Source organism: Microtus ochrogaster, chromosome 6 (genome assembly GCF_000317375.1).
Source record: "Microtus ochrogaster isolate Prairie Vole_2 chromosome 6, MicOch1.0, whole genome shotgun sequence".
NCBI lineage: Eukaryota > Metazoa > Chordata > Mammalia > Rodentia > Cricetidae > Microtus > Microtus ochrogaster.
The window spans coordinates 65,111,658-65,138,670 of NC_022013.1; the positions used below are offsets into that span (position 1 = coordinate 65,111,658).

Below are 27,013 nucleotides of genomic sequence, written 5' to 3' on the forward strand. Positions count from 1 at the left end.
AAAAAAATAATAAATAAATAATAAAAATTTTTATGTGTATGGGTGTTCAGTCTGCATATAATTCTGTGAACTACATGTTTGCCCACTGACCAAAAAAATTAGAAGGCATTCACTCCCCTGGGACTAGAGTTACAAACAGGTATGAGCTTCCATGTAGGTGCTGGAAATTGAACCTGGGTCCTCTGGAGGAGCAGCCAGTATTCTTACCCACTAAGCTATCTCCATCCCCTCCTGAATTTTTATGTGTTTCTAAGGATGCAAATTCAGGTCTTTATGCTTATGCAGCAGGGACTTCCCTAGCCTCCAAGAGTTAAATACTTAAATAAGCATAAAATTTCCTTGGCAAGTATAAAATTCAATTCTCAAGTTTCAAACCTACAAATGCAAAAATCTATACATGGAGCTTGGGTTGTAGCTTAGTTATACAGTGATTGCCTAGCATGCACTAGATCCCAAATTCAATTCCCATTATTGGAAAAAAAAATCTATAATTGCTCAGAACAGTTTCTCGTATTATTTTCTCAATGTTAAAGACAGAATGCACAGATTGCACTAGGCATGGTGGCACACACCGTGACCTCAGCTACTTGGGAGGCTGATGTTGGAGATCACTGAATTTAAGGCCAGCTCAGGCAACAGAGCAAGATGCTATCTCAGAAGAAAAACAATAACAAATTTTCAGTCTCATTTTGAGATTTATCTTGTTATGTAGCCCAGACTGGTCTCAAACTTACTATGTAGCCCACGACAGCATTAAACCATGAGAGCTGAGATTATAGGTATGTGCTACCAAATCAAGCTGGAAATAATGTGAAGGATGAGAAAATTTTGCAATTATACTCATGCATCTAAATATATACAATCTAATAAAAATCAAATCTAAATTCAAATTTCCTTAGAGTACCAATTTTCTTAAACATTATACAAAATAAATGTTTACCTGCTTTATACTAAAACTGGATACAGTGTATATCATTGTAGGGTTGTTGGTGAGATCTTCTGGTCTTACCCACTTAGAAAATGTAGTTTTTTGTTTAGGTGATAATGGAAGCTTGCCCCATCTATCACTGAGGAAACAATAAAAGTTAAAAGAATATATTAATTTTTAAAGATGACTTGAGCGGGAATGAGACCTCCTTTTTGGCACAGATATCATACACTTCTGCCTTCCTAAAATAATCAGTCAGATCTGGCTCTTTACACTTAACCTTGAAATCAGTCAACCTGGGGCTGGAGAGATGGCTCAGAGGTTAAGAGCAGTGCCTGCTCTTCCAAAGGTCCCGAGTTCAATTCCCAGCAACCACATAGTGGCTCACAACCATCTGTAATGAGGTCTGGTGCCCTCTTCTGGCCTACAGTCATACATACAGACAGAACATTGTATACATAATAAATAAATAAACAAACAAACAAATATTTTTTAAAAGAAATCAGTCAACCTGAACACCTTCTCCAGTTTAAAAAAATAAAAGTGAAGACAGAAGTTTATATTTACTTAGAAATATGGTATAGACACTTATCATAGTTATGATGGTCAGGAAACTCAGCAATAAAATGGAGTCATTAACAATACACACTGACCCACTGAGGACCTAGGAAGCTACCAGCTCCTTCCCTTGCTCTTGAAAGGGCACAGAGACCAGCAAATTTACTAAACAGTGACTTTGTGCCAAGCATAACACCAATATGCTTTATATACTATTCTCCACTTAAATGCTCAAAATAACTATTCAGTTAAGAACTTTTTAGAAAAGCACAAACTGGTTGGTTACCAAGGTCATAAAGCTAAGAGGTGACAACCGAATCCAAGCCTGTGGTGCCACATCCACCATGTCACCCACTACACTGTACTCACTCTGTGCTGTAGGATCTCTTTAAAGCTGACATAAAACCCGAATAAAAACCACCTACCTCCCCAAACCCCAAGTCTTCACCTTCCTACAGCAATGGCAACATGGGTCTCTTTGGATTTCAAAAGATTTTGCGGTAATGTGTAATATGCAAACTAAAACAAATTTGTGTAGTTCTTTTATCCAAGAATGTTGATGAGTATTAGATTAAGAAGATTTTGTGCTCAAGTATGACCTGAAAACTTAAAGTACTAGTTTCTTCACTGTAGGTAGAACACCTCTAGACTTTTATGAGCCCATGTTGTTGCAAATCTCTTAGATAGAAACAACTGCTACAACACTGCTTAAAAACGTTTTGTTGTTTTTACATTTTGAGAAGTGGTCTTGAACTTATGATCACCCTACCTCTGCCCTCAGGGTGCTGTGACTGCAGGTGTGCGGTCACACCTGGACTCTCAAACATTCTGATCATCACCTCACAGAACCTCTGCTGTTCAGGTAACACTTTAGCTAGAACCTGTGTCATGTCAGGAGCCGAGTATAAATAGAGACAGGGCTCAGTAAACTTAGGAGTTTAAAGGAGAGCAACCACAAACTCGTAAGGAAGAAAATCAAAACTAATTCAAGCCTATAATTTTATCTATTGCTCATCCATTATTAGCCTTCCATATAACAGATACAAGAGAATAAACTGAAGAAAGATTCCACGGTATTTGTTCTCTCAAATCACTGTTAGTGATTAAAGTCAGTGTTAAACACATTTCTTTTCTTAGACTCATAAGGGTACTAAAAGTATTTTATAAACTACAATGTTTATGATTTAAAGGTTAACATATCACCAGAATAAAAAAAAAAATTTAAATCAGTCTCTAAATCATTGGTTCTCAATCTGCAGGTCATAACCCCTTTGGGAGAGTCCCATATAAGATATACTATACATCAATTATTTACATTACATTTCATAAAAGTAGCAATATTACAGTTATAAAGTAACAAGGAAATAATTTTATGGTTGGGAGGTCACCACAACATGAGAAAGGGCCGCAGCATTAGAAAGGCTGAGAACCACTGCTCTAAATTATGTTAAATTATGAAGCCTTTTTCCTGTCAATCTGTTAAATGAATTTAAATTTTTACATTTCTTCTTATAATTGTTCTCTATGTAAAATAATTTAGATGACAAAAGTGGGAAAATACTGCCACTTAGTCAATTTTAGTATTTATCCATTCTTCAAATAGATAATATAATTCAATATATTATAATTTTAAATATAATTCACTCAGTAAGTAAATCTTGAGTATTTACTATAAAGAGATATTATAGAAATTAAAAAAAAGAAAAAAACAAATATTGTGCTAGATACAGGGTAGAATTTAGTTAAACAGACAAGATCTCTGTCCTTACAAAGCTTATAGTTTCTAGATAGGGACATGTATTAAGCAAGTAATTATCAAAAAAAGAAAAAGTGGAGGGGGAACTTCTAACTGTGGAATTTAGAAATCCCAATTTAGGAATACTGATTCCTAAACTGAGGGAGCTTTGTCGATGGCCATACCACCCTGAACACATTGATCTCCTGCAAATTAAAAGAGTTTTTGTATTTCATGTTTTACTTTTTCAATCATATTACTAAATTGTCTCAACTTTTCTATATTTTTCTTTTGGACATTCTCGCATGAGAGATGTGATTTAATTTGCTACATTTAAACTGAAAACACAAATTTATATCTCCTTAAATATAATCATACTCTAGTGTAAATACATATATATAGCACATACTAGAGTGATTTACTCTAATAATTCACAATTATAGTATCTTTTGTGTAGGTATTTGAGTATATCTCTAAACACTTAGATTACTTTCTGGGGTTTTTTCTACAGTGATCCAATCATTAACTAGGCAAATGGTTGCTCAGTACTTACACTGTACCAAGTATTATATTTATTATATTAAGCACTATGTCTATAATGTTAGGTTAAAAAAAAATCCCCTTGAGCCCATAACCAAGCCAATTAAGATCAATGTGATATAACGGTTCTCTATCATCGCACTCTATTAAACTGACAACTTCATGTTGCTCAGATCTTTATTTCAACCTCTTTATCTTTCCACCTCTTTCCCAAAAGTACTCCTCTTTTCCAACCAACTTTGCATATAAAATTTAACTTCAAGGCTATGAATTAAATTGAACTTCAGAGTACTGGAAATAAAAGTTAAATGTGCTTACTTACCAAAAAGGCATTGGATAAGCAAAACGTTCCCTCAAATCAACACTCATGAAAGGAACATATTCTATACCATTTATTTTTGATGTTGTCCTATAAGGCACAAGAAAAAGATCTAAGTTTTCAAGTCTATCTTATAAATCACCAATTTTAGTTAAACTCTAAGTTTAAAATACAATAGCATCTCAGTCTTTTAGCTAATACTGAAGGAAAAGTTTCTTTTCCTTTTTATTTTGGTTTTTTTCAAGACAGGGTTTCTCTGTGTTGCTTTGGAGACTGTCCTGGAACTAGCTCTGTAGACCAGGCTGGCATTGAACTCACAGAGATCCCCTGATCTCCTAAGTGCTGGTTTTAAAGGTGTGCACTAACACCGCCCAGCTTTGGTATTTCTCTTATCAAAACCATCCTAATAAAGATCTGAAAACTATGAAGCTGTCAATTTAATATAGTACCATACTTTGTCATTGAAATTTTTCCTTCATTGCACAGCATGGTGGTGTATGCCTTTAATACCAGCACTCAGGAGGCAGAGGCAGGCAGATCTCTGTAAATTCGAGGCCAGACTCATCTACAAGAGCTAGCTCCAGGACAGCTAGGGATGTTAACACAGAGAAATCCTGTTTCAAAAAACCAAGAGAAAGAGACAGACAGAGAGAGATACCAGAGTATAACTGTTATGATTCAATTCATTTTAATAAGAACGTTCTTTTAAAATTAACTTCCTAGACTTGGGACAAAGACAAGTCTAACCTAAGATCAAAGAAAAAAGCAATAACTTAGTTATTTGGGGATTTAAAAAACAAGCTGGGCAATGGTGGTACAGGCTTTAATCCCAGACAAATCTATGAGTTCAGGCCCAACCTGGTCTACAGAGTAAATTCCAGGGCAGCCAGGGCTACAAAGAGAAACCCTGTCTCGAAAAACTAAAAGGCAACCAAACTAACCAACTAACTAAAAGACACAATAAACTCTTAAAAATGTGATCTTTCTATCTTCTGGCTATCAGAACATGGATGGGTCCTGAAAGAAGAACGTGGCATAGAAAGAACTATGATCTGTCAACAAATTCGGTGAGATTTGTAGAAGTTCTGCATATTTTATGTTAGGGGGGTTGTCTGTTGTTGTTGTTGTTGAACTAAGATAGGGCTTTGCTATATAACCCAGGCTATCAGGCTGGCCTCGAACTCAAAAATCCTTGCACTGGAATCTCAAGGGCTGGAATTGCAGCACGGGCCACCAGGTTTAGTAGCTACTTCTTTCTTATGCATCTGCTGTTTTTTTCTTTCTTTTTTTTTTTTTAAGAGTAGTTGTAGTCTTTGGGTAATATACTCAGTGAACCTGAAGATTAATGTAGTCAGGAATGGATACAATAACTGTTGGGACAGTGTATACTCATTTTCTTTCTTTTTTTGTTTGTTTGTTTTTTCGAGACAAGTTTCTCTGTAGCTTTGGAGCCTGTCCTGGAACTAGGTCTTGTAGACCAGGCTGGCCTCGAATTCACAGAGATACACCTGCCTCTGCCTTCTGAGTGCTGGGATTAAAGGCGTGCGCCACCATCGCCCAGCACTCATTTTCACTTGTATGAAGGACAGTTGTGTTTTAAATGAGTTGTTTTGTTAAAGTGTGGAACTTCAAATGTGTAGTATATATAAAAGTAGTATATAGATTCTGAGTAGCCAAAATGATGAATTCTCACTGTACTGGCTAGCCTCAATTGAGAAAATGCCTCCATAGGATCAGGCTGTAGGCAAGCCTGTAGGGCATTTTCTTAGTGATTGACTGGGGAACACCAGTTCATTCTGAGTGCCATCCCTGGGCTGGTGGCCCTGCATTCAAAAAAAAAAAAAAAAACAAAACAAAACAGGCTGAGCAAGCCATGAGGAGCAACCCAGTAAGCTGCACCCCTCCATGGCATCTATATCAGCTCCTGCCTCGCTTGAGTTCCTGACTTCCTTTGATGATGGACAGTGATGTGGAAGCATAGTTGAATAATAAACCCTTCCGTCCCTAAAATGCTTAGGTCATGGTGTTTTATCATAGCAATAACAACCCTAACTAAGACACTCAGTAATTTAAAGCCTCATCTTTATTTTTTTTTAAATATTTATTTATTTGGTATACAATATTCTGTCCGTGTGTGTTTGCAGACCAGAAGAGGGCAGCAGAGCAGACCTCATTACAGATGGTTGTGAGCCACCATGTGGTTGCCAGGAACTGAACTCTGACCTTTGGAAGAGCAGGCAATGCTCTTAACCACTGAGCCATCTCTCCAGTCCCCTAAAGCCTCATCTTTAAAAGGACCCTTTTGTTGTTTTGTTTACGTACTATTTTTATTAGGCAAAGGAAGCAAACTAAGAGATGTGTAATGGAAATCTTCAGGAAGAAAGGAAGATGCTCTGGAAGGCTGTGACCAAGGAGGGAACACTGTTCCTTTCAGCTCAATCTCTGAAAACTTAAAATTAACATCTAAATGACCTGCCCAACTCAAGAACCATCAGCTGGCTCAGAGATTTATCCTCTTTCACCTGATCAACTGGTTCAGAAGACAGTAAAGGATCTCTACATTATCATGGGTCTTGCTGTTACTGTTTTTTTTTGTTGTTGTTGTTGTTGTTTGTTTGTTTTGTTTCAGGCAGGGTTTCCTTTGCAGCCCAGGCTGGCCTTGAACCTGAATTTATAAGTATCCTTTCTCCAGAGTGCTGGGATTACAAGCAAGTTCTATGTCAAGCTCAGGCTTTGAATTTTTAATAGCCCCCAAGACTGCTTTCAAATACACGGAGCTGTCTGTCTAGATCAGAAGTCTATGAACATTTTCTGTAAAGACTGACATAATACACAGTTTAAGTTTTATAAAGTGGTCTCTGTCATAATTCTGTTTTCATTTTTTTAAACTCTTAAAAAGTGAAAAGTAGCCAGGTGGTGGTGCACATCTTTAATCTCAGCACTCAGAGGGCAGAGGCAGGCAGATCTATGTGAGTTCTAAGCCAGCCTGGTCTCTAGTGAGAGCTCCAGGACAGCCAGAGCTATATAGAGAAACCCTGTCTTGAAAAAAACCAAACAAATTAAAGGATTCATAACTCCAGACTTTTGTTTGCTGGCTATTTCAAAGTAACCCTCCATCCCCGTGAGACTTGTGGTTACAAAGATACACAGAAAATGAGCAGCCTGCCATAACTGCTATGTAATTATTCATATAATTCCGAATAAAATGGTCTGCACTGGTTATTTTAAAGTTTTCATTACCCCGAGTCATGAGTGGATTTACCTGAGTACTTCTATTTCTTCTGCCGTGTATCTCTGTCCTTGGGCGTCACATGACTGTGGACTTATAAATGGCTGAGGCTTTTCAAGGAAAGGATTAGGCCCCAGAGGAAAATGTGTTCTTACTGGGGCAGTCTTCACTTTCATATTTGTTGATTTGAGTTTGCAAAATGGCTTTGTCAAAGGTTCACTCAATGCTTCTGCTCTAAAACAGAAGCACAGAAGAATTGTTCTAGTTTTTTTCTTACATTTATGCTTTTGCCTTTTATGAGACAGGGTTTCAATAAAGAGACTGGCCTCAAACTTGCCATGTAGCAATCTGGCCTTGAAGCCCTGATCCTCCTGCCTCTACCTCTTGGGTATTTCATTTAAACTTACAGGACACAAAACTTACTTTGAGTTAGTAAAGCATCCTAATGTAAAATCAGTTCATAAAATCCTTACATACTAACCAAAATTTCTCCATGTAAGCTACTGCACATATTTTGTAAGTAATACTTAAATGAACATTTTATTTATTATATGCAAGGTAAAGGGTATAATAATATAATATTATATAATAATATATATGTTATTATATAAAGGTATAATAATGTATAAATCATATCCTTAAAAGATTTTGTGGATAAAAAAGATAACTGTCAAAACGACAGATGCCAGGACAGAAGTGTTTCATGCAAATGAATACACAAAAGACATAATAGCCCTAGTCACCAAGAAAAGAGGGTGAAGGGAGGGAAGGGCACTGAGACTTAATGCTTGAGTCTTAGAGAACTTCCTCTGCAGTGAAGAACACGCAGCAGTACCAAACAGCAGAGCAAGCGATGGTAATATCAAAGGATGGATACAATACAGACCTCGTCAAAAGTACAAGTGAGAGACAGCAGGAGACGAGGTGAGAGGAAAATAAGAATTGATTGACAGGGGGCATCACATGACATGCAAGGGGATTTTGACTGTTCTGTCAAAGAACTAACAAGCTAAAAATGTTCTTCACCTAAGATCCACATATGAGCTTCATGAGTCTTATAACACTCCAAAATTATATGCCAAGAACACTAGAGATACATTTTCCTAGAAGAAGGTCCTTAATCTTCCTTCAGCAGATCCTCAAAGGACCCTCTAAATGATACCTCGCCCTACCTACCTTCACCTAGGATGGACTCAGAAATACTGGATGGCTACTTTGTAGAAAAGTCTGCTGGATACTATGGGCCTGTAGGCTGAAGTTAGATGCCCAAATGTTACAGAAGAACTTTGAATGACTATCCAGGCATTGAGATGTCTCTGTCAATTCTAGAACTTTAGAAGTTGCTTACATTGCACTTGCTGCTTACTTAGGTAATATCATATGCTTCTGGAATCTTTGATGGCATTCAAGACTAGATAATTATAATTATAGTTTTCCTTAGTTATGATAAAAATAAATTAGATATAAACCTTAGAATCACAAAGATGAAATAGATTACTAACTATTGTAACCGTAATTCTTGCTCAATAACTATTTTGTTATATGTAATTTTACTATGTTAAAGTGAAAGCCTTTCTTTTTTGTTTAAATAGAAAAGGGGAAATGGTGTAGGAGGTCCTTCTGTCCATGTGTTGCTTTCATTGATTTAATAAAGAAATTGCCTTGGCTTTTCGATAGGGCAGAACTTAGATAGGTGGAGTAGACCAAACTGAATGCTGGGAAGAAGGGCAGTGTGGCAGACACCATGAATCTCCTGCCTGAGACGGACACAAGTTAGAATCGTGCCAATAAACCAAATCACGTGGTGATACACAGTTTTAATAGAAATGGGTTAATCAAGATGTGAGAGTTAGTCAATAAGAGGCTAGAACTAATGGGCCAGGCAGTGTTTAAATGAAAAAAAAAGAAAAAAAGAAATACTGGATGGCTTATCTACACAAGAATAAAAACCAACTATGATTAGAGCTGATAAAAGAAATCATGATGGAGAAGGCAACCATGCCTGGTGAACACAGTGATTCCCATGTCATGGAAACTGGAGAAGGCAACTGTGTCAAGTGCTCATACTTCATGAGTTTGGGTAAACAAACTAAAGCTTCACTGATGAAGCAGAGAAGGGATAAGCTATTCTGCAATGAAAGGACTAGAACATAGCTACAGGTAAAGCTTCAAACTAAGAATTTCGAAAATTCACATTCTAGGAATAGATGAAATTTCTACTCCTTTCCTTTACAAGAAAGTTTTCTACCTCAGCTCTTGAAAGAGGCAGCATTATTCACTTACACAGATCCATTCATTCACCAAATACATGCTGAACACATCTACATTAGGCATTCTGCAGGGTGCTCACTTAAGCAGTGAACAAAATAGGCAACTCTGTCTTCACAAGTTTCCACTTAGGGAATAAAGGTTGAATGTAACACAGACATCAACAAAAAATACAACAAACTGGTCTTTTTGTATATTCCACAATGTGGTAATAACAATGGAAAAGAATATTGAAACAAGCAGAGCAATCAGAATGAAAGTGTTGGAAGAAATTTAAATTCAACTTTAAATAAAATGTTTCTAGCAAGCCTCTGGACACAAGCTTAAGATGAAGGCAACACATACAGTTTGATGTTGGGGATGAATGTAAGGCCATTCTCAATGTCTATCTTTTAATAGCAACTCTGGACAGCTTTCTGAAAAGGCTGTTTGGAAGTCTGATATTATACAACACAGAGAAAGGATTCCATCTGAAATATGACTGCGGGGAGCTGGGAATATGGTTCAGTGGTAGAATGAATACCATGCACGAGGTCCTGGGTTCAGGTCACAAGACTACCACAGACACTCAGTAACAGGACAATAAAACAAACCAATTATCACAGTTAATTCTCTAAATAAGCAAAAACTAAAAGACTTTTTGACTAATGAATAGGCTACTTATTTGGTCTGAAGCACTAAGTCTCAGCTTATGGATGAACATTTAGACCTCTACCACACATTTAAGATGTTATGATTAAAAAAAAAGCACAATTCATGCTGTCCATTGATAAGAACTTAAGTGACAAAACTCACCTATCTAGTGCCTGTCGAGCCAACTGTTTCAATTTATTTTGCAGAGTCTTATCAGCAGTTTCATAAGACTTAAGAAAAAGAGAGACATTCTAAAGCATAGTTCTTTAATTTGCTTAATCCATATTTCTATGCAAAATTAAATATATTTCTTGAAATTATGAGTAAATAAAGACAACATTTTATTTCTGTCTTTAAAGGTTATCACTTAAAACCATATTGAACATTTTGTCACATTTCTGTAGACAATGTGAACTAGACCATAAATGTGTAAACATGGACCATGGGAAGGCTGTGCAGGAGGAACCAGGGAGACCAGCACTTATCTATGTTCTCCAGGGTTGTAGAAATCAAGGTGGGTGGTTTTTCTGACCACAACAGCCTGCCAAAAAGCTTCCATGTGGAAGACAATGGGAACATCCTCTACTACATTACCTCATCCTCCTCCTAAATGCATGGTACTCTTAAGTACCAGATGCCCCTTGAAGCTGAGCATCTCAATCAAGGTCCATTAGGGAGTACTAAGAGCCACTCAGCATATAGATTTTATATCGCAAGTTAATGAAGCTCTCCCAAACTACTACTTTATTTTTTACTGTATGAAATTGAAATAAGTTTATGCTAAATTTACAGATTCACGATAGTGAATCCTTCTTATAGTAGTTTTAGTTACATGATAACCTTAAACAGTTTAAATATAATAAGCAAATATAATGTTTTAAAAGCAATTGCTTAGTGATTCAGTAGCAGCAAAACTTTCATAAGGTATAAAACTCTATTATTAGTGATCTACTCAACATTTTCAATGAAGATTAAATTAGCTTTATTCATAACAATAGAATGTAGGGGTTCCTTCAAATTAAATTCGTAAGTAAGAGAAGCAATTTCCTAACATAATTCCATCAAGTTTAACTCATAGCTATACCTACGGTTTTTAGACAGAGATCCACAGCTTCTGTATATAATTCTATGGCATCTTCCACATTTCCCTTTTCATCCTCATCAAAGGCTTGTGTAACAAGAAAATGGGCACGCTCCAGATCCAACTGATGTTTTGATTTCAAAGGATCAGCACTCTTTGACTGAACTAGTACAGAATAAAAAAACATGTAGAAAGATTATTTAAATGTAGCCAGGGAATACCAACATTTTAATATATTTAAGACATTCCTTACTAAATTTTACATCCCTCATTTAAAAGACTTAGCAAGTTATACAACAAAAATATTTTTAAAGAGGAATAATTTCTCCTTTCTCTCTCTAATCTTAAGTCCCCTGGCCAAACCCAATTGTTCAGACATCGGAGACAGGGTATTAGAAATGCTTTATTGAAAATTTCCCTGAATTTTTTTCTACTAGCACTCCCTTCATTAAAATAAAAAGCAAAACAAAGGAGAGTCTTCCTCATATCCTTCTCCCTTCACATGAACAAAGTAAAAACTTAGAAAATGCTAACTATTAAGAAACATATAGGGCTGGGGGCATAGCTCAGGGGCAGAACAAACTTGCTTCACAGTATGCCCTGGGCTCTATGGCTACTACCAGAAAAGGAAAAGCAGAAGAAGAGGTGAAAAGGAAAAGAGGAGGAGAAACGAAAAGAGGAAAAGGAAGACGAAGAAGGGATGAGATGGGGGAGAAGTAGTAATCATCATATTTTAAGGTAATTTTACATGTATCTAGTACAGATAATACTAGACCATGATGATAAGTTCCTGCTCTGCTTTTCTTATCCATCTGAGTCCAGAAGAAGCCATCATGCTTTTACAGGAATTGGTTTTTGTGTGTGTTTGTGTTTTGTTTGAAAGATGTGCTTATGTCCATGGGTGTTTTTCCTGCATGTACATCTGTACACTCCGATCATGCCTGGTGCCCTTGAGGTCAGAAGAGGGTATAAGATTCCTAGGAAGTGGAGTTACAGACAGTTGTGAATCACCATGTGGGTCCTCTGCAAGAACAAGTACTCTTAACTCCCCAGCCATCTCTCCAGTCTACAGCACATGTGTAGATGCTCAACATCATTACTCCTCAAGCAATGCACATCAAAACTCAATGAGATATAATCCATCAGTATGGCTAAATATAAAAGTCATTAACAAGGCAATACTGGAGGCAGAGCTCTGTAATCCCAGCACTTGGAAGGTGGAGACAGGGGTATCAGAGTTTGAAGCTGGGCAGCAAGGTCTAGTCTTTAAAAAAAAAAGGTGTTGCAGAGCTATGGACATTGCTCAGTGGCAGGGCACTTGTTTAGCATACATCAGGCAATTCCCAGCACTCTCCACATACACAGAAAAGAGGAGAGGAAGAGAGAGCTTGTATATAAGAGTAAGAACATAAGGGAACTAAGAAACTGGAACCAGCTATGCTGCTGGTGGAACAGTAAGCATAAAATGGTGCAGCCATTTTATACCTGAGTGTACACAGTCCACTATGCACAGAATTACATAGTACCTGAACGTGCACAACATTACTCACAATAGACAAAAGGAAGAAAACCCAAATATTTACCACTTGACAAATAGGCATACAAATTGTAGTATGTTAATACAATGGACTACTATCTAGCCATGAAAAGGAATAAAGTACTGATATATCCTATTGCTGTGGAATAATCTTTTTGTACACTGTAAAGAAGTGTTACTCTGGTTGGTTAATAAAAAGCTGAACAACCAATAACTAGGCAGGATTTCCAGGCACAGAGGATGCTGGGAAGAAGGGTAGAAATGCAAGGAGACACAGAAGTAGCAGGAGAGCAGTATGGGCAGTACGTAAATGATGTAAATGAGCCTCAGGACAGCACACAGATTAATAGAAATGGGTTACGTTATAAGAGCTAGCCAAAAACAAGCTATTGGCTGAGGTTTCATAATTAATAATAAGTCTCCGTGTTGAGATTTGGGAGCTGTCTGGCAGGACAGAGAATGACTAGCTACATCCTATAACATGAATAAACCTTAGAAACATTAAGCTCAGTGAAAGAAGCCAAATGACAAAAGAGTAATTAAGAGATTAGTGTTATTCTTCTGTAAGAGAGAATCACATTCATAGTATCAATTTTAGAATTTACTTTCCAGGATCAAAGGCAATTTGTTTTTGTTCTGCATTGTTGCTATATTGCTCAGGCTGGCCTTACATTCATAGACTCAAATGATCCTTCTGCTTAAGCCTCCTGAGTACTGGGACTGCAGGCTCATACCACTACACCAGTTTAAAAGCAATTTTTAAAATTTTAAAATATAACACAAACTAGGAAGATATTTCCTAATTCTCTAGGGAAAAAAAATTAGTATTTTTTTTCACAATTGTTGGAAGAACTTGAAGAATTTAGAGATCACTGACTGGAATGAATATAACAGCCCATGGACTAAGAAGATGAAAATTCCCTCAGCTACTAGTTCCTACTCCTAAGCTAGTATTATCACACCTTCTTTTCCTTCTAGATAAGTCTATGTTCACATTTGGCTAATATGTTTCAGAAAGAGTTTCTAAACCATTGCAATGTTCCTATTTTTAGATTCCCACATCTGGCTTAGGGCTTCCTGGGGGCTCTTGTACCATCCACCCATTTACCATTCAGCTCAAACATTAATTCAGTACATCACTGTTGAAATAAACTAAAATATCTATAGAGAAAATAGGGAAATCATGGAAATAATCCTGAAGGATTATTTTATGAACTTTAAAAATAATTTTCTTGGGGCTGGAAAGATGGCTCAGCAGTTAAGAGCATTTACTGTTATTAAAACAATAATTATTAAAATAATAATTTTCTTGGAAAACAGTATATGAAATAATGTGAATCATTTTTTAAACAAGGCAATTACATTTAAGAGCATCATTTACTTGGCTGGGAAAATGAAATTCTTTTTAATCATGCAGCAGGTCCTATGCCCCTTCACCCCATGTTAAGAAGGAAACCCAGAACCTAAAGCATGCTAAATAGGTCTCCTAGCTGAGCCACTCCCAGAGCTCCCAACAAGATATTCTGAATGCAGCGATTAGTGTAACGTTCTGTCAAACAATTCCTATAATTCAGGCAACTTCTGGACACCACTGTTAAGCAGCCTATCAACTTTTAAGAAGACTGTCGTAACAGGGAATCAAAAGCAGATCACACAGACTTCATCCTAATTATATGCTTATAACTGCTCACTCATTCCACTGAGGAGGGGTGGACGGTAACAGAACCCATCTAAAACGAAATCCTGAGTAGTCCTCTGTGAATTAGCCAACAACAGAAAGAGATAAAAGATTTAAAAATCATCCTAAAGACAAATATTTTCTTTTTTTTCAGTTTTTGAGACATGGTTTCTCTGTTAGCCTTGGCTGTCCTAGAACTTGCTCTGTAGACCAGGCTAGCCTGGAACTCACAGAGATCCACTTGCCTCTGCCTCCCAAGTACCAGGATTAAATGCATGCACCACCACCACCCAGTGAGATGAATATATTTCTAAGCCAAAGGTCAGCAATATTTTTCTTTTCTACCCATATGAACAACAGATTTTGACACAAACCCTTTTTCTCTAACAAAACTGACCACTAAGCTAATAAATACGCCTCTTGTGGTACCTGCTAAGCTGTTCATAAAGCTAAATACAAGCTGCTCCAGGTCTTTGCTTACATGTTGTCTTTCCAAGGTGTAGCATAAAAACAAAAAAACAAAACAAAACAACAAAAAAACCCAGTTCACTCAAGGTAGAAGACACTGAGAGAAAAGTCTGAGAATCTACTGCCTACTGCTGAAGTCTTTAAACAGTAAGAACAATTCGTGTCCTAACTTTAGTGTCAGAACTAAAACTTTAAAACAGGTTCTGACATGGTATTCACTGCAACTCTGTCAATGATAAATTCAATGTGGAGAATTTACTATAGAGAATGTACTATCTCTACAGCTAGAGAAAATTAGGAAAGTGTGCTCTACATAGATCTCAACATTTTTCTTATTTCCCTATCATGATTTTTTTTCTTTTTTTTTTTGGTCGAGACAGGGTTTCTCTGTGGTTTTGGAGCCTGTCCTGGAACTAGCTCTTGTAGACCAGGCTGGTCTCAAACTCACAGGGATCCGCCTGCCTCTGCCTCCCGAGTGCTGGGATTAAAGGCGTGCGCCACCACCGCCCGGCTCCTATCATGATTTCTTAAATCTCTTTAGGAGATTCTTCTTAGTGAACAGAAAGAGCCAGTGTCAAGATCTAAGATGAAACTAGGCAGTGGCACACACCTTTAATCCCAGCACTCAGGAGACAAGGACAGGTGGGTCTCTGTGGTTTCCAGGCCATCCTGGTCTACAGAGTGAGTTTCAGGACAGCTAGGGGCTACACAGAGAAACCATGTCTCGAAAAAGATCCAAGATGAAGAGGAAAGACAAATACAGGAGTAATGTGGCACCTTTTGACTAACCTGCAGAGTGCAGAGCTTGGACTCTTTCCAGATATTCACTGATCTTTTCTTGGATCCGTTCTAGGTTGGATCCTGCCATCTCAGCATAAATTAAGGCTTGTGCAGCTTCCTTAAAAAATAATAATAATATAAAGAATTCAAAAGACTTTCACAATACAAATTTTAATTACTACTTCCTAATTTTCTAGTCATTTCATAACAAAACAAAAGCATTTACAAATTCTTTTTATACAGCAAGTAAGTAAAAAAGTTTAGTATCTTTCTTTCCATGTTCAATATCCTTTTTATATTCTGCTTAAAATTGAAGAACCCAATTATTAAACATTTCTTCAGAATAGTTGTGACTTACATGTTTTCTGTGTTCCTTATGTGTAAACTGTATACTCTGAAAAGACACTGAATGACTTACATGTTTTCTGTGTTTTTTTTATGTGTAATCTGTACAACTGTTGAAAGGCACACCGAGTCTTAAAAGCATGAAAACAGATGTAGGGCTTAGCTATGTACAGCAGTTGCCTGGCATGTGGAAGGAAGGCACTGTGTTCAATATCCAGAACCATCAAAACCAAAACCAAATAAGTAAAACCATCACCAAAACAAATTATCAATTAAAAAAGTCTTAAACTGTAAAGGTTAAAAGTCTCACAGTAGAATATAAACATAAAGTAGATTTCAGTTTTATAAAACAAACTTAAGAAAGCCTAATTTGCCTCCCAATTTTCCCTAACTTCCATAGTCAGTTGTACTATGGCTAGCAAGGGAGAGAGAGCTTCTACTTTTCCCATCACTGTTCTAAGGTAAACTGTGTGCTATAATCAGCTTCACTTTGCAAACCAGATTTTAAACAGAAACTGTTTAACTGAATCCTACAAAGTCAGTAAATGAAGTTTACAACCCATGAGAAATTCAACCATAAAAGCCAGATAGGGTAGAAAACATTTCTTCAGGGTCCATAAAGCAGGTATTTCAAGGGAGAAAAAATAATTTTCCATACAAACATTAAATATCTAATCTTATATATTTATCATAATTATTAAAATACATTAAACTTCAATGACCTGAACCCCTTGTATATAAATATTAATTCTCAAAATTAAATAGTAACCTGAAAATAGTTTACCCTTCACATTAAGTACTGATTTTCAAATAATCACCTTGCTTTCTAAAAAGTCAAATAACTATCAATCTTATTTTACTCATTTCACTTATATTCAAAAGTGAAAACATAATCAGAGGCAAAGTTCAAACTCCCCCCCCCCCTTAATTAAAGACACAGTTTCACTATGTAACTTTGGTTAGCCTGGAAACTGAGATGAAGACCAGGCTAGCCTTAAACTTACAGAGACCCACCAGTCTCTACCTCCCAAGTGCTGGGGACTACACGTGGGTAAAAGGACTCTGGATCTCTCTCCCTCTGTCCCCTGACCAACCCTGCCGTCCCCCCCGCCCCCCCCCCACACACACACAGGGTCTCATACGCCCTAAGCTGATCCTCCTGACTCCAGTTTTTATGAGGCACTGGAGAGCCATAGCCATCCTCAAAGGATAAATTTTAATTCTTTTTTTTTTTTTTGAGACAGGGTTTCTCTGTAGCTTTGGTGCCGGTCCCGGAACTAGCTCTTGTAGACCAGGCTGGCCTCGAACTCACAGAGATCCGCCTGCCTCTGCCTCCCGAGTGCTGGGATTAAAGGCGTGCGCCACCATCGCCCGGCTAAATTTTAATTCTTAAATTACAACTTCTTCTAAAAGAAAATGGCTCAATAGTTTCTTTTGTTTAAAAAAAAAAGCTATTTTTATATTGTACTATTGGGTTTTATTTTTGAGACAAAGTCTTACAATGTAGTCCAAGCTGGCCTGAACACAGTGATCCTCTTACCTCTTCGTCCTGAGTGCTGGGATTACAAGCAAATAAGCAGGTGCTACTCCATTAGGCTATGTGGCAGTGTTTCACTGGTTTAGTAGTTGGGAAGTCGTTTCACAAAACTAAAACGGAATTTTCTTTTTAGGAACTCTCAACTGTTAGTCAGGCATGCTGGCACATTCCTGAAATCTCAGCACTGGGGAGGCTAGGGCAAGGAGAGGACCAGCCTCCACTATATAGCTAGATCCCAGAGAGAGAGAGGGTCACTGACACACAGACACACAGACACACACACATAGGGGTTGTAAAATCTAAAACTAGAAAATTTGAAATGAATGATCCTAAAACACACCAAAAGTCTCTAAGTGTACAGTAGATCATAAAACAAAAGCAATAAAATATTAAGGGAAAGCAAACCATGCTTTATTGATAGCACATATGTGGCGGGGGGGTGGGATTACTACCACTGTATAATCAAGAATGCCTACATCATGAAGCTGTAACTGGAGGGGTGTATTTGCAAACCATCAGGATAAGCTGCGGAAGCGCATGATCCTTTGGTTTAGCAATTGTGCTCCCAGTCATTCATCCAAAAGAAGAATATCACAAATGCCCAAAAATTTAGCCCGCATCATTACATTGCTAGACCACAACCAAACTACGGAATAGGCTGCAAGTGTGGTTATCTAGAACAATGCAGAAGTGAGGTGTCAAAATAGTATAAACGATAGGATTCAAGTTTCAGAGTGAAAAATCTGTGTACACAAACGTTTAGGAAACAACCATTAACATACACATCAAATGCTGGTAAGAGATGAATTTCTTTTCTAATTTACATTTTCTTTTCTACATCGAACATGCCCTCTTGGCATATTATGACAGATCATCCACGGCTAGCCACACATCAGGGCCAAGGTACAGCGAAGAGGCCGTCCACTCCCCGCCCGCCGCCTGCCGAGCCGAGGGCATCTGCCAGCTAGACCGCGGCCTGGGCAGCAGGACCCCGCCCCTCCGCCTCGGGCTCCGCCAGCGCTCGCTCCGGGGAGCCGGCCCGAGCCCTCCCGACGCCTGGCCTTACCTTGTAGTAGAACACCGCCTCAGAGTAGCGGCCTTCGTGGTCGCGCTGCACCGCCAGCCGCGCGAACTGTACGGCGTCCCGCTCCAGCGCCGTCGCGTCCATGGCGCCCAGGCCCCACGCCGGAGGAGGCAGACAAGCCCTGACGCCGGCCCCCGCCGCCCGCAGACGTTGCGGGCGGAGCGGTGAAGTTGACTTTCGAGGGCGGAGGAAGGGAAGACGGAGCCTCTATTCCCTCAGACCGGCCAGGACGCCTGCTAGCGCTGAACAGCTTCGCTTCGGAGCCCCGCGGCCGCCCCTCTTCACGTCCACCCCTCCTCGCGCCCTCGCTCCGCCCACTGGCGGCATTGCGCAGGCGCACTCGGCCCCAAGGCGCTTCCTCCGGAGAGGGCGAGGCTCCAGGCACCGCAGGTGGGCGGGGCCTAAACGGTGTTCCGTGGGATTGGGCGAGAAGAAACAGGTGCCAGGTCGACGCCGAGGGCTTCTCTACGGCTGGCCGCCTAGGAGAGGCGGCCACGCAGGTGAGCGTGTTCCAGACGGTTCTGGCTTTGCTTAAAAGGAGCATGCGCTTTAGAGCTTTTCGTCCACTAAGTGTCAGGTAGGCGGAAAGAAACAATCAGTAGCACCTCCCGTCGCCAACTGGATTAATTAGGAATAAATCAGAGATATGAAGTGAGGCTAGGACGTGCTCTTGAGATGGTCTGTTGCGTGATCTTGAGATTGTGTTCATTTTCACAAACTAAAACATGACCTTATATGACGCTCCAAGGTACACCTAAGGGTGGTAGTGTTTGAATTGTCTACGAACCAGATGATGTATTTTTACTTGTATCTTTAGACAGGTTTAACGTTGTAATTAAATATGTGATATTTTTATTGTCTTCTTCTGTTCTTTTAAAAGTTTGAATTCAGTGGTGATAAAAAAAATAAATAGGGGAGTCTAGAACTTGGATGAAATTCAAAATTCATGCTGCGTCAAAGTAGCAGGTCTTGACAAAATTATATACTGTAGTATAATTCTACTAATAAGAAACGTTAGAGCAGCAAATGGTAACACATGCCGGGAAGCCAGCATTCTGGAGGTTGAGGTAAGGGGACTAGCCCAGCACATTTTACACAGCAAAAACCCTGAACAACCCCAGGAAGTATATATCTGTCATAGTGCAATGCTTCTCCATCAAACACGAACATGTCACCTGGATATCTTGTTCAGAGTTGACTGTGAGCTGAGCATGGTGATGAATATTCGCCTTTAATCCCAACACTCAGGAGACATAAGCAGAGGCATGCAGAGCCCTGACTTTGAGGCCCGCTTGATCTTCAGAGCATATCCCAGGACAGTCAGGGATACAAAGAGAAACCTTGTCACAGAGAAGAAAAAGAAAAGTTGATTGTGATCCAGTCCAGAGTGGTGTCAGCTGTCCGCAAACTCAAGAAAGACTCCCTAGTAACACTAATGCTGGTGGTTCAGGAAGTTCATTATCAAGGTCACAAGCATGTGGAACTTCTTGGTCATGCTGTTGTCAGTGTCCAGCTAAATAGGCTGTGCTTAGCATCCCTGTTCATCTTGACTACCTGGACCTTTCACCTTTCTTGTTCCAGCTACGACTGTCGTCTCTTCCTTCCCTGCTTACTGTCTCAAGCCCCAGCGTTAGGATTTTCTCCGCACCAGCCCCTCAGTGGCATGGGTCCAGGGCTTTTGTTCCATGTCATCCCCTAGGGAAGCTCTGGGCTGAGGCTTAGTCTTGGATGGTCCATCACAAATGCACCGTGATGAGACAGGCAAATCATGTTTCAGGTGGGTAATTACACATTTGTATACTTGTTCATCAGTTGAGAAATATTCACTTATTCTCACACACGCCAGGTCCTTCCTCACCTGTCAAATCTCCCAGGTTTCGCGAAGCTCAAAAAGGATGTTCATGAACCTAAAAGGCAAGAAGTGCTTTTAAGAGTAAATACTTTTTTTCCCAGGGCCGGAGAGATGGCTCAGTGGCTAAGAGCACTTGGTTCCTGCAGAGGACTCTGGAGGGATTCCCAGCATCCACCTAGTGGCTCACAATATCTGTAATTCTGGTTTCTATGTCCTCTGCTAACATCTTAGGACATCAGCCACACACCAGACTACATTCAAGTAAAATATTTATGTACATAAAAATAAATAAATCTAAACATAATTTTTAAAAGAAGTACTTTTTCACAAAAAAGCCATGAATGTTCATAGCAACTTTATTTTTAAATTTATCTTGTAATTAGTAAATATACATATCCATGCTGCCTTAAAAATATTTTTGAAAGGTTAAATTGAGCCAACAAATTCATGTAGTTTTATTCTTACTAGCTAAAAACTAGAAATAATTCAAAGCACAGATAGAAAAGTCGTGATATATTTACACAATGAAATTCAGCTCGGCTTCATTACTGACACATCCTATCTAATGTGGATGAATCTCAAAAATATTATTCTGAGCAAAGAAAGAAAGCACAAAGGAGTATGCTCTCTGACCCTATATCTCTAACACTCAAGAGAACATAAACTAAATTATAACAGAAAGTATGTCAGCGTGTACCAAGAACTGTGGGGCAGAGTGGTTGATGGGGAAGGATCACTGAGCTCTCAGTGTTAATGTTTTATATGAGTATAAAAAAATTTCACGCTAATAAAATTGGTTTTTAAATATAAAAATGATCATAGGAAGGACTTCTTGAATGTGAAGTGACTTATCAGTTATTTCATTACTACTACTAGCCAGGCAGTGGTAATTTATTCATTCAATAAATACGCTGGGTGTTAAGGCAAGGTGGCCTGCTGACCTGCACCAGCCAACAGGTGGCAGCACCTTTGGGTGATTAATGAGAAAGCTGTCGGGGCTGGGAGGGCCTCAGGAACAGAAGTTGAATCAGCACTGAGTCCATGCTGGTGGGTATATAAACTAGAGCAAGCACTTGGAAAATGGCTTGTTAGCTGCTTATTGTGTTAAAAGAAGCATAGCTTCTGATTCAGTAGCTCCATTTCCAGACCCATATGCAGGAGAAATGACTGTGCATATCCACCGTGAGACATAGATAAATATGCTTTCCTCAACTTTACTCTTGACTGGAAATGATCAGAAGGGGTCAGGGCTGGAGAGATGGCTCATCAGACTCCAGTTCCAGGGGACTCAACATCTTCCTCTGACTACAGGTATCATATGCTACACAGACATACATACAGGCAAAACACCCATACACATAAAATTGAATTAAAATCTAAGAAAAGTTTTAAAAGAATAGAATGGGTAGGTGAATGAAGTCATATTTATGCAATTGAATAGCACACAAGTTTTTTTTGTTTTATTTTGGTTTTGGGTTTAGTTTGTTTTTTTGGAATAGGGTTGTTTGACTGTCCTCCAAATCCCTCTGTAGACCAGGCTGGACTCGATCTCATAGAGATCTGCCTGTCTTTGCCTCTCAAGTGCTGGGATTAAAGGTGTGGGGTTAAAGCCACCACTGCCTGGCTACAAGAAGTTTTAAAGGGACATTAGAATGAAAAAAAAGAGAAAAACAGGATGAATCTCAAAGACATGAGGAATTAAAGAATCCAGGCGAAATGCTACCACAGGGGCCATGACAATCTGAGTGGCGTGGGGCCATGGTGACACCCAAGCCTGGGCTGCTACCAAGGACCATGTCTGGGTCTCTGGTCCTACCACAGCTAAGTTCTGTGTTGATGTCCATTGTCCATGGTCCCACCAAAGACCACGTGACTGCTTGGGGTCTGGGCCACAGCCTGTGGCCGTGTTAGTGTCTGATGGCTGTGCTACCACTGGGGCCATGCCAGTCTGGTTGATCTACACTGCCACACAGGGCCATTGTGTTCAGGCCTCAGCTGCTGCTGTGGGCCATGTCTGGGTTCATGTTCCTACTACAGCTGGGGTCTGTGATTATGTCCAAGGCCCATGTAAACACCGGAGGTAATAGAAACCATGCATGTTGAAATCCAAGGGCTGTGTTGGGCCAGCCAGGTCCTCCCTCTCACTGGACATTGCAGCAGGAGAACTGCCACCTTCCCCACACTCACAGAGATGGCCCCATGGACCTAGGAGAGCTGGTCCACCCCCCATGGGAGAACACCCTCCCCACACACCGCCCCATTCAATGAGAAGAGATGGCCCCACCCCTCACTCCAACCCTCACCAGTCAGACCTACAATCCTGAACCTTGGGTTGGTCCACCATAACATCTACCCCATCTCTGACCTGCTGGAGTGCATACCGGGAGTGGTCCTGAAGAATAACTGCACAATCTCCATGACTCTGGGAAACAGCAGGGGATCCGAGAGGAGTTTCAGTGAGGGCCCAGTGGTGATGGTGTGCCAGAGCCCTTGAGCCAGACCAGTGACTCACTGCAAGGAACATTTTGTGGGTGGCACTGATTGAACAGAAGGTTATACTGCCTGACACGTTGCAGTTCCCAGTGCCGCTAGGATGAATGAGAGGCAACGGGATGATGGAAGAGTGAGGAATTTTCTTGTTTGTTTTCTTTTTAATTAATTTAAGGGAGGATGTTGCATGTGTGGGGGGCAGATATGGGATGATTGGGAGTTGAGCGGGATTGGGATGCATGATATGAAATTTTTCAAAGAATCAATAAAGAATTATGTTTTTAAAAAATCCAGGCCAAAGGGGTATGTATCTATGATTTCAGTTGTATGAAACTAGATCTGGCAAAGCTGATCTAAGTGAGAAAGTTGAAATAATGGTTATTTCTGGTTAATACTATCTAGGAAAAAAATAAAAGGAGTATCTAGGGTGTTGGAACTGTTTCATTGTATATTTTAATTTTGATATGTTTTAATAAGTACATAGAAATGTGAATTATTTTAGATATACATCATTAAATGCTTATTAGAATTTAATAAGCATGTGTGTTTGTGGTATGTTTAGACATAAGTGGTCCCTGCTCAAGAGAGAACTCACTGCCTGGCTGAGGACGATGTGGCCAGCTGCTGGCCTCCTCCTGGTCTCTTTCTGCCTTCAAGTTGAAGCCACTCTCTTCTTAGATACTCTTGCCATGGTCTGAATGTGTCCCTCCAAAGTTCAGACTGGAAGTTGATCTCCAACCTGAAAGTATGTGGAGCAGAGGTTAAGTCTTGAGGGTGGAAACGACTTGTACAAGAGGCTTAACACAACATCTGGCCCTTCTGAGCCGGTCCCCTCTGCCATATGAGAATATGGCAACAAGTCACCTTAACTGGGGTCAGTACCAGTGCTTTGATCTTGGACCCCCAATCTTCAGAACTGTGAGAAGTAAGTTTCTTTTGTTTCTAAGTTAGCCCAGAAAGTATTTGGGGGATTGCACCACAAACAGACTAAGACAGCCAACTCCCAATTGATAATTGATCAAGACAATGATGCATCAGCCGGGCATTTCTGCCCAAAGAGGGGCACCATGAAAGGACAAGCTCCTCATCAGTCTGGAAGGTGCATACTATCAGGTCTGCCTAACGACCCCTAGCTGCCTTCCATTCTGTCTTCCTCCCATTTCCTTCCCCAGATGCTGTTCTTAACAGGCTCCTTAGACTCCTGACTCCATTTTAGCATATGATTTCCTGAGATCCTAGTGTATGACAACAGAATACCATCAAGATCTCAACCAAAGAGCAAATGCTACAGTCTATAACATGTGGGTGGACACAGTATGTTTATCTAAGCACCCTGCTGCCAGCGGGAATGTAATGTGAGCCACATTAGTTGTAAATTTCCTAGGAAACATTTTATTGTCTGCTATTCTACTCATTTATTTAAGACAAGAGTCTCATTGTTTGGCCTAGAACTCAATACCTAGATTTGGCTGACTTTGATTTAGCAGCAATCCCCCTGCCTCTACCTCCCATAGACACATTATTTTAAAAGAAACAAAAAAATGATGAGGATATGGTTCGGTGGGTAAATGCACTCTGGCAGAAGTTTAAGGACCCAAGGCTGACTGCCTAGGATCCCATTAAAAACTGGATGTGAGTGGAGAGACAGGGAGATGTAGAAAAAAGAGTCCCGAAAAGCCATGGCTGCTAGCTGGGCACACGCATTGGGGGAAAAAAGACCTTGTCTCAGACAAAGTGGAAAGCGAAGATCAACCCCCAAGGTTTTCCTCTGGCCTCCACATATGTACTTCATCATGTGTGCCCACAATCGTATACATTGATGTGTGTAAACATACATTGCCACACACAGAGGAGGTAAAGCAAAAGAAACTGGTTTTTGAAATATAATTCAAAATATATGTTTAACCCTGTATCTTGGAAAATGGTTCGTCTCAACTAATACAAAAACCACAGCACTTTACGTTCTCTTCTGTGCCAAATTCTAAAGACATAGACCACTGTCCCTGTTTACAGCATGTGTCAGTTTGAAGTGGTCACCCTCTTTGCAAGTGCTTTCAGAGAGGTTTATCAGAAACAGAGGAAGTGAGCACCACTGTAGACAAAGGAGAAGTGTGAGAACAGCATTGTTATTTCTAGCCTGGATTATTGGAGCTGTCTCCTAGGCTTGACCAGGAAGCTGTACCGTAACTGCTCTCCTCCCCTGGCTTTCTCAGTGACATATACCACTCATTTTCATCACATCATGTCCTGAACTCCACTTCTCCAAATTTATGAAGAATAACCGGCACATAGTTGTCCTCTATGTTTCTATTTGGTCAACCAGGCAGAACAGTAGGTAACTCCAATACCTATGTGAATAACCCAATCAGCATTCCCAAATTCCCCTGATATACTTCCTGGTGGGAAGGCAGTCCAGGTTCTCTTTGGAAATATTCATAGTTATATATCCTTTTGAAAGGTGTTACAGTTCGCCTGCAAACCGCTAAAAGATCCAGATACACTCTCAGAACTCCTGGATCTCAAACTATGAAAGCATCGGATTCAAGTCCAGGATCGTGTCATATAAATCAGACTCAGGGCAGGAGTAAGGTGACTTGGCTGTGTGTTTGGGGGCAGTGTCCAACTCTGAACATTACTGTCTTTGACTGAATTAAAGGATTAAGAAATCGGCTCACAAACACACCCAATGTGCAGACCTAGAATTATCACTACAGAAGAAGTCTTCAAGAAAATTAAGAGGACTGTGGTGGCCCACAACTATAATTCCAGCACTTGGAGGGTGAAAGCAAGAGAATCAGGATTTCAAGGTCATCCTCAGCTTCACATAGAGAGTTTGAAGCTAACCTGGACAACATGAGACCTTTCTCCAAAAAGGGGAGGAGGGGAATGAACATGGGGGATAGCATATAAACAATTTGAAATTTGGGTATATATCTTTATATTTCACTTAACCTCACTTGCATTCATCTGGAAGTACTCCTGGTTCCTTGTCAGGATACAGTCCTACCACAGGGTAGTCAGTCTTTGTGAGTTGCAAATTTGCACCAAGGATGTGACAAAGATTTGTAAACCTGCTCTCAACACATAATCCTGTAGGCAGATTTTTCTTTGAGCCACCAGCTTGCACACACACACACACACACACACACACACACACACACAAAGAGCCAACATGGAAATTTTTAATTATTATGAAAGCTCAACCAATAGCTTAGGCTTGTTTCTAACTAGCTTTTATAACTTAAATTAACTCCATAATTTTTCATCTACATTTTTTCACACACTCTTTACCTCACCTTCATTTGCCCACCCTGCTTTTTCCAAGTCTGACTGGTGACTCTGCCTTTCTTCTTCCCAGCATCCTCTCTTCCAGGAAATCTGCCTACCGATTGGCCATTCAGGTTTTTAAACCATTCAGAGCAAAACATCTTCACGCTTTGTAGAGGAATATTCTACAATATCGTCTGTGGGAAAAGAAACCTATGAATACTCACATCCCATAGTCCCAGCTCTTGGACACTGCTGTTGGTTGTGTCTTCCAAGATGGTCAGACTTCAGGACATGGAATCAAAATTCAGCAGCCAATGAGAGAAAGCTAGACCACCATGCATTTCTTCTGACTTTGCATTGATGAATCATCTCTGAAATAAGCAGGAGAGCAAGGGCCATACTATTACAGAATTTAATCTTGTCTATATGTTCCAGGCACTGTGCATTTCCAGCATTTTCTTGCTTAGTCATAAGACCTTATGTAGTAAGACTAATGTCTGCAGCAGGCTTTTTGGGCCACCAACCTGTTCCCAAATCATGACACTGAGACTTCTTATTTGTTATAAATGCTTAGCCTTAGCTTAATGCTTGTCCCACCAGCTTTTATAACTTAAATTAACCTGTTTCTCTTCATCTGCTTTGTCTCAGGACTTTTTACCTTTCTTTCACTCTCTGTACATA

General features: G+C 39.7%; 1 protein-coding gene and 2 long non-coding RNA genes across 4 annotated transcripts in view; 1 reads left to right on the forward strand and 2 right to left on the reverse strand.

The window, feature by feature from the left end:
- Capn7 (calpain 7) overlaps positions 1-19,024 on the reverse strand; it is a 40,500-nt gene extending 21,476 nt beyond the window's left edge. For both annotated transcript variants that reach the window (XM_026779783.1, XM_005348720.2), the window contains exons 1-7: positions 18,703-19,024; positions 15,764-15,872; positions 11,299-11,456; positions 10,373-10,440; positions 7,343-7,543; positions 4,084-4,170; positions 941-1,067 (exon numbers count right to left, since the gene is read on the reverse strand). In XM_026779783.1, the coding sequence (XP_026635584.1) occupies positions 941-1,067; positions 4,084-4,170; positions 7,343-7,543; positions 10,373-10,440; positions 11,299-11,456; positions 15,764-15,872; positions 18,703-18,804 (852 nt within the window). In that variant the 5' untranslated portion in view covers positions 18,805-19,024. The remainder of the gene's footprint in view (positions 1-940; positions 1,068-4,083; positions 4,171-7,342; positions 7,544-10,372; positions 10,441-11,298; positions 11,457-15,763; positions 15,873-18,702) is intronic.
- Positions 19,025-19,102: 78 nt separating this feature from the next.
- LOC113456191 overlaps positions 19,103-27,013 on the forward strand; it is an 11,734-nt gene continuing 3,823 nt past the window's right edge. Inside the window, exons 1-2 of the long non-coding RNA XR_003377038.1 lie at positions 19,103-19,297; positions 20,302-20,497. This is a non-coding gene — a long non-coding RNA (uncharacterized LOC113456191). The remainder of the gene's footprint in view (positions 19,298-20,301; positions 20,498-27,013) is intronic.
- LOC101984725 overlaps positions 23,360-27,013 on the reverse strand; it is a 21,183-nt gene continuing 17,529 nt past the window's right edge. Inside the window, exons 2-3 of the long non-coding RNA XR_258301.3 lie at positions 26,557-26,703; positions 23,360-23,801 (exon numbers count right to left, since the gene is read on the reverse strand). This is a non-coding gene — a long non-coding RNA (uncharacterized LOC101984725). The remainder of the gene's footprint in view (positions 23,802-26,556; positions 26,704-27,013) is intronic.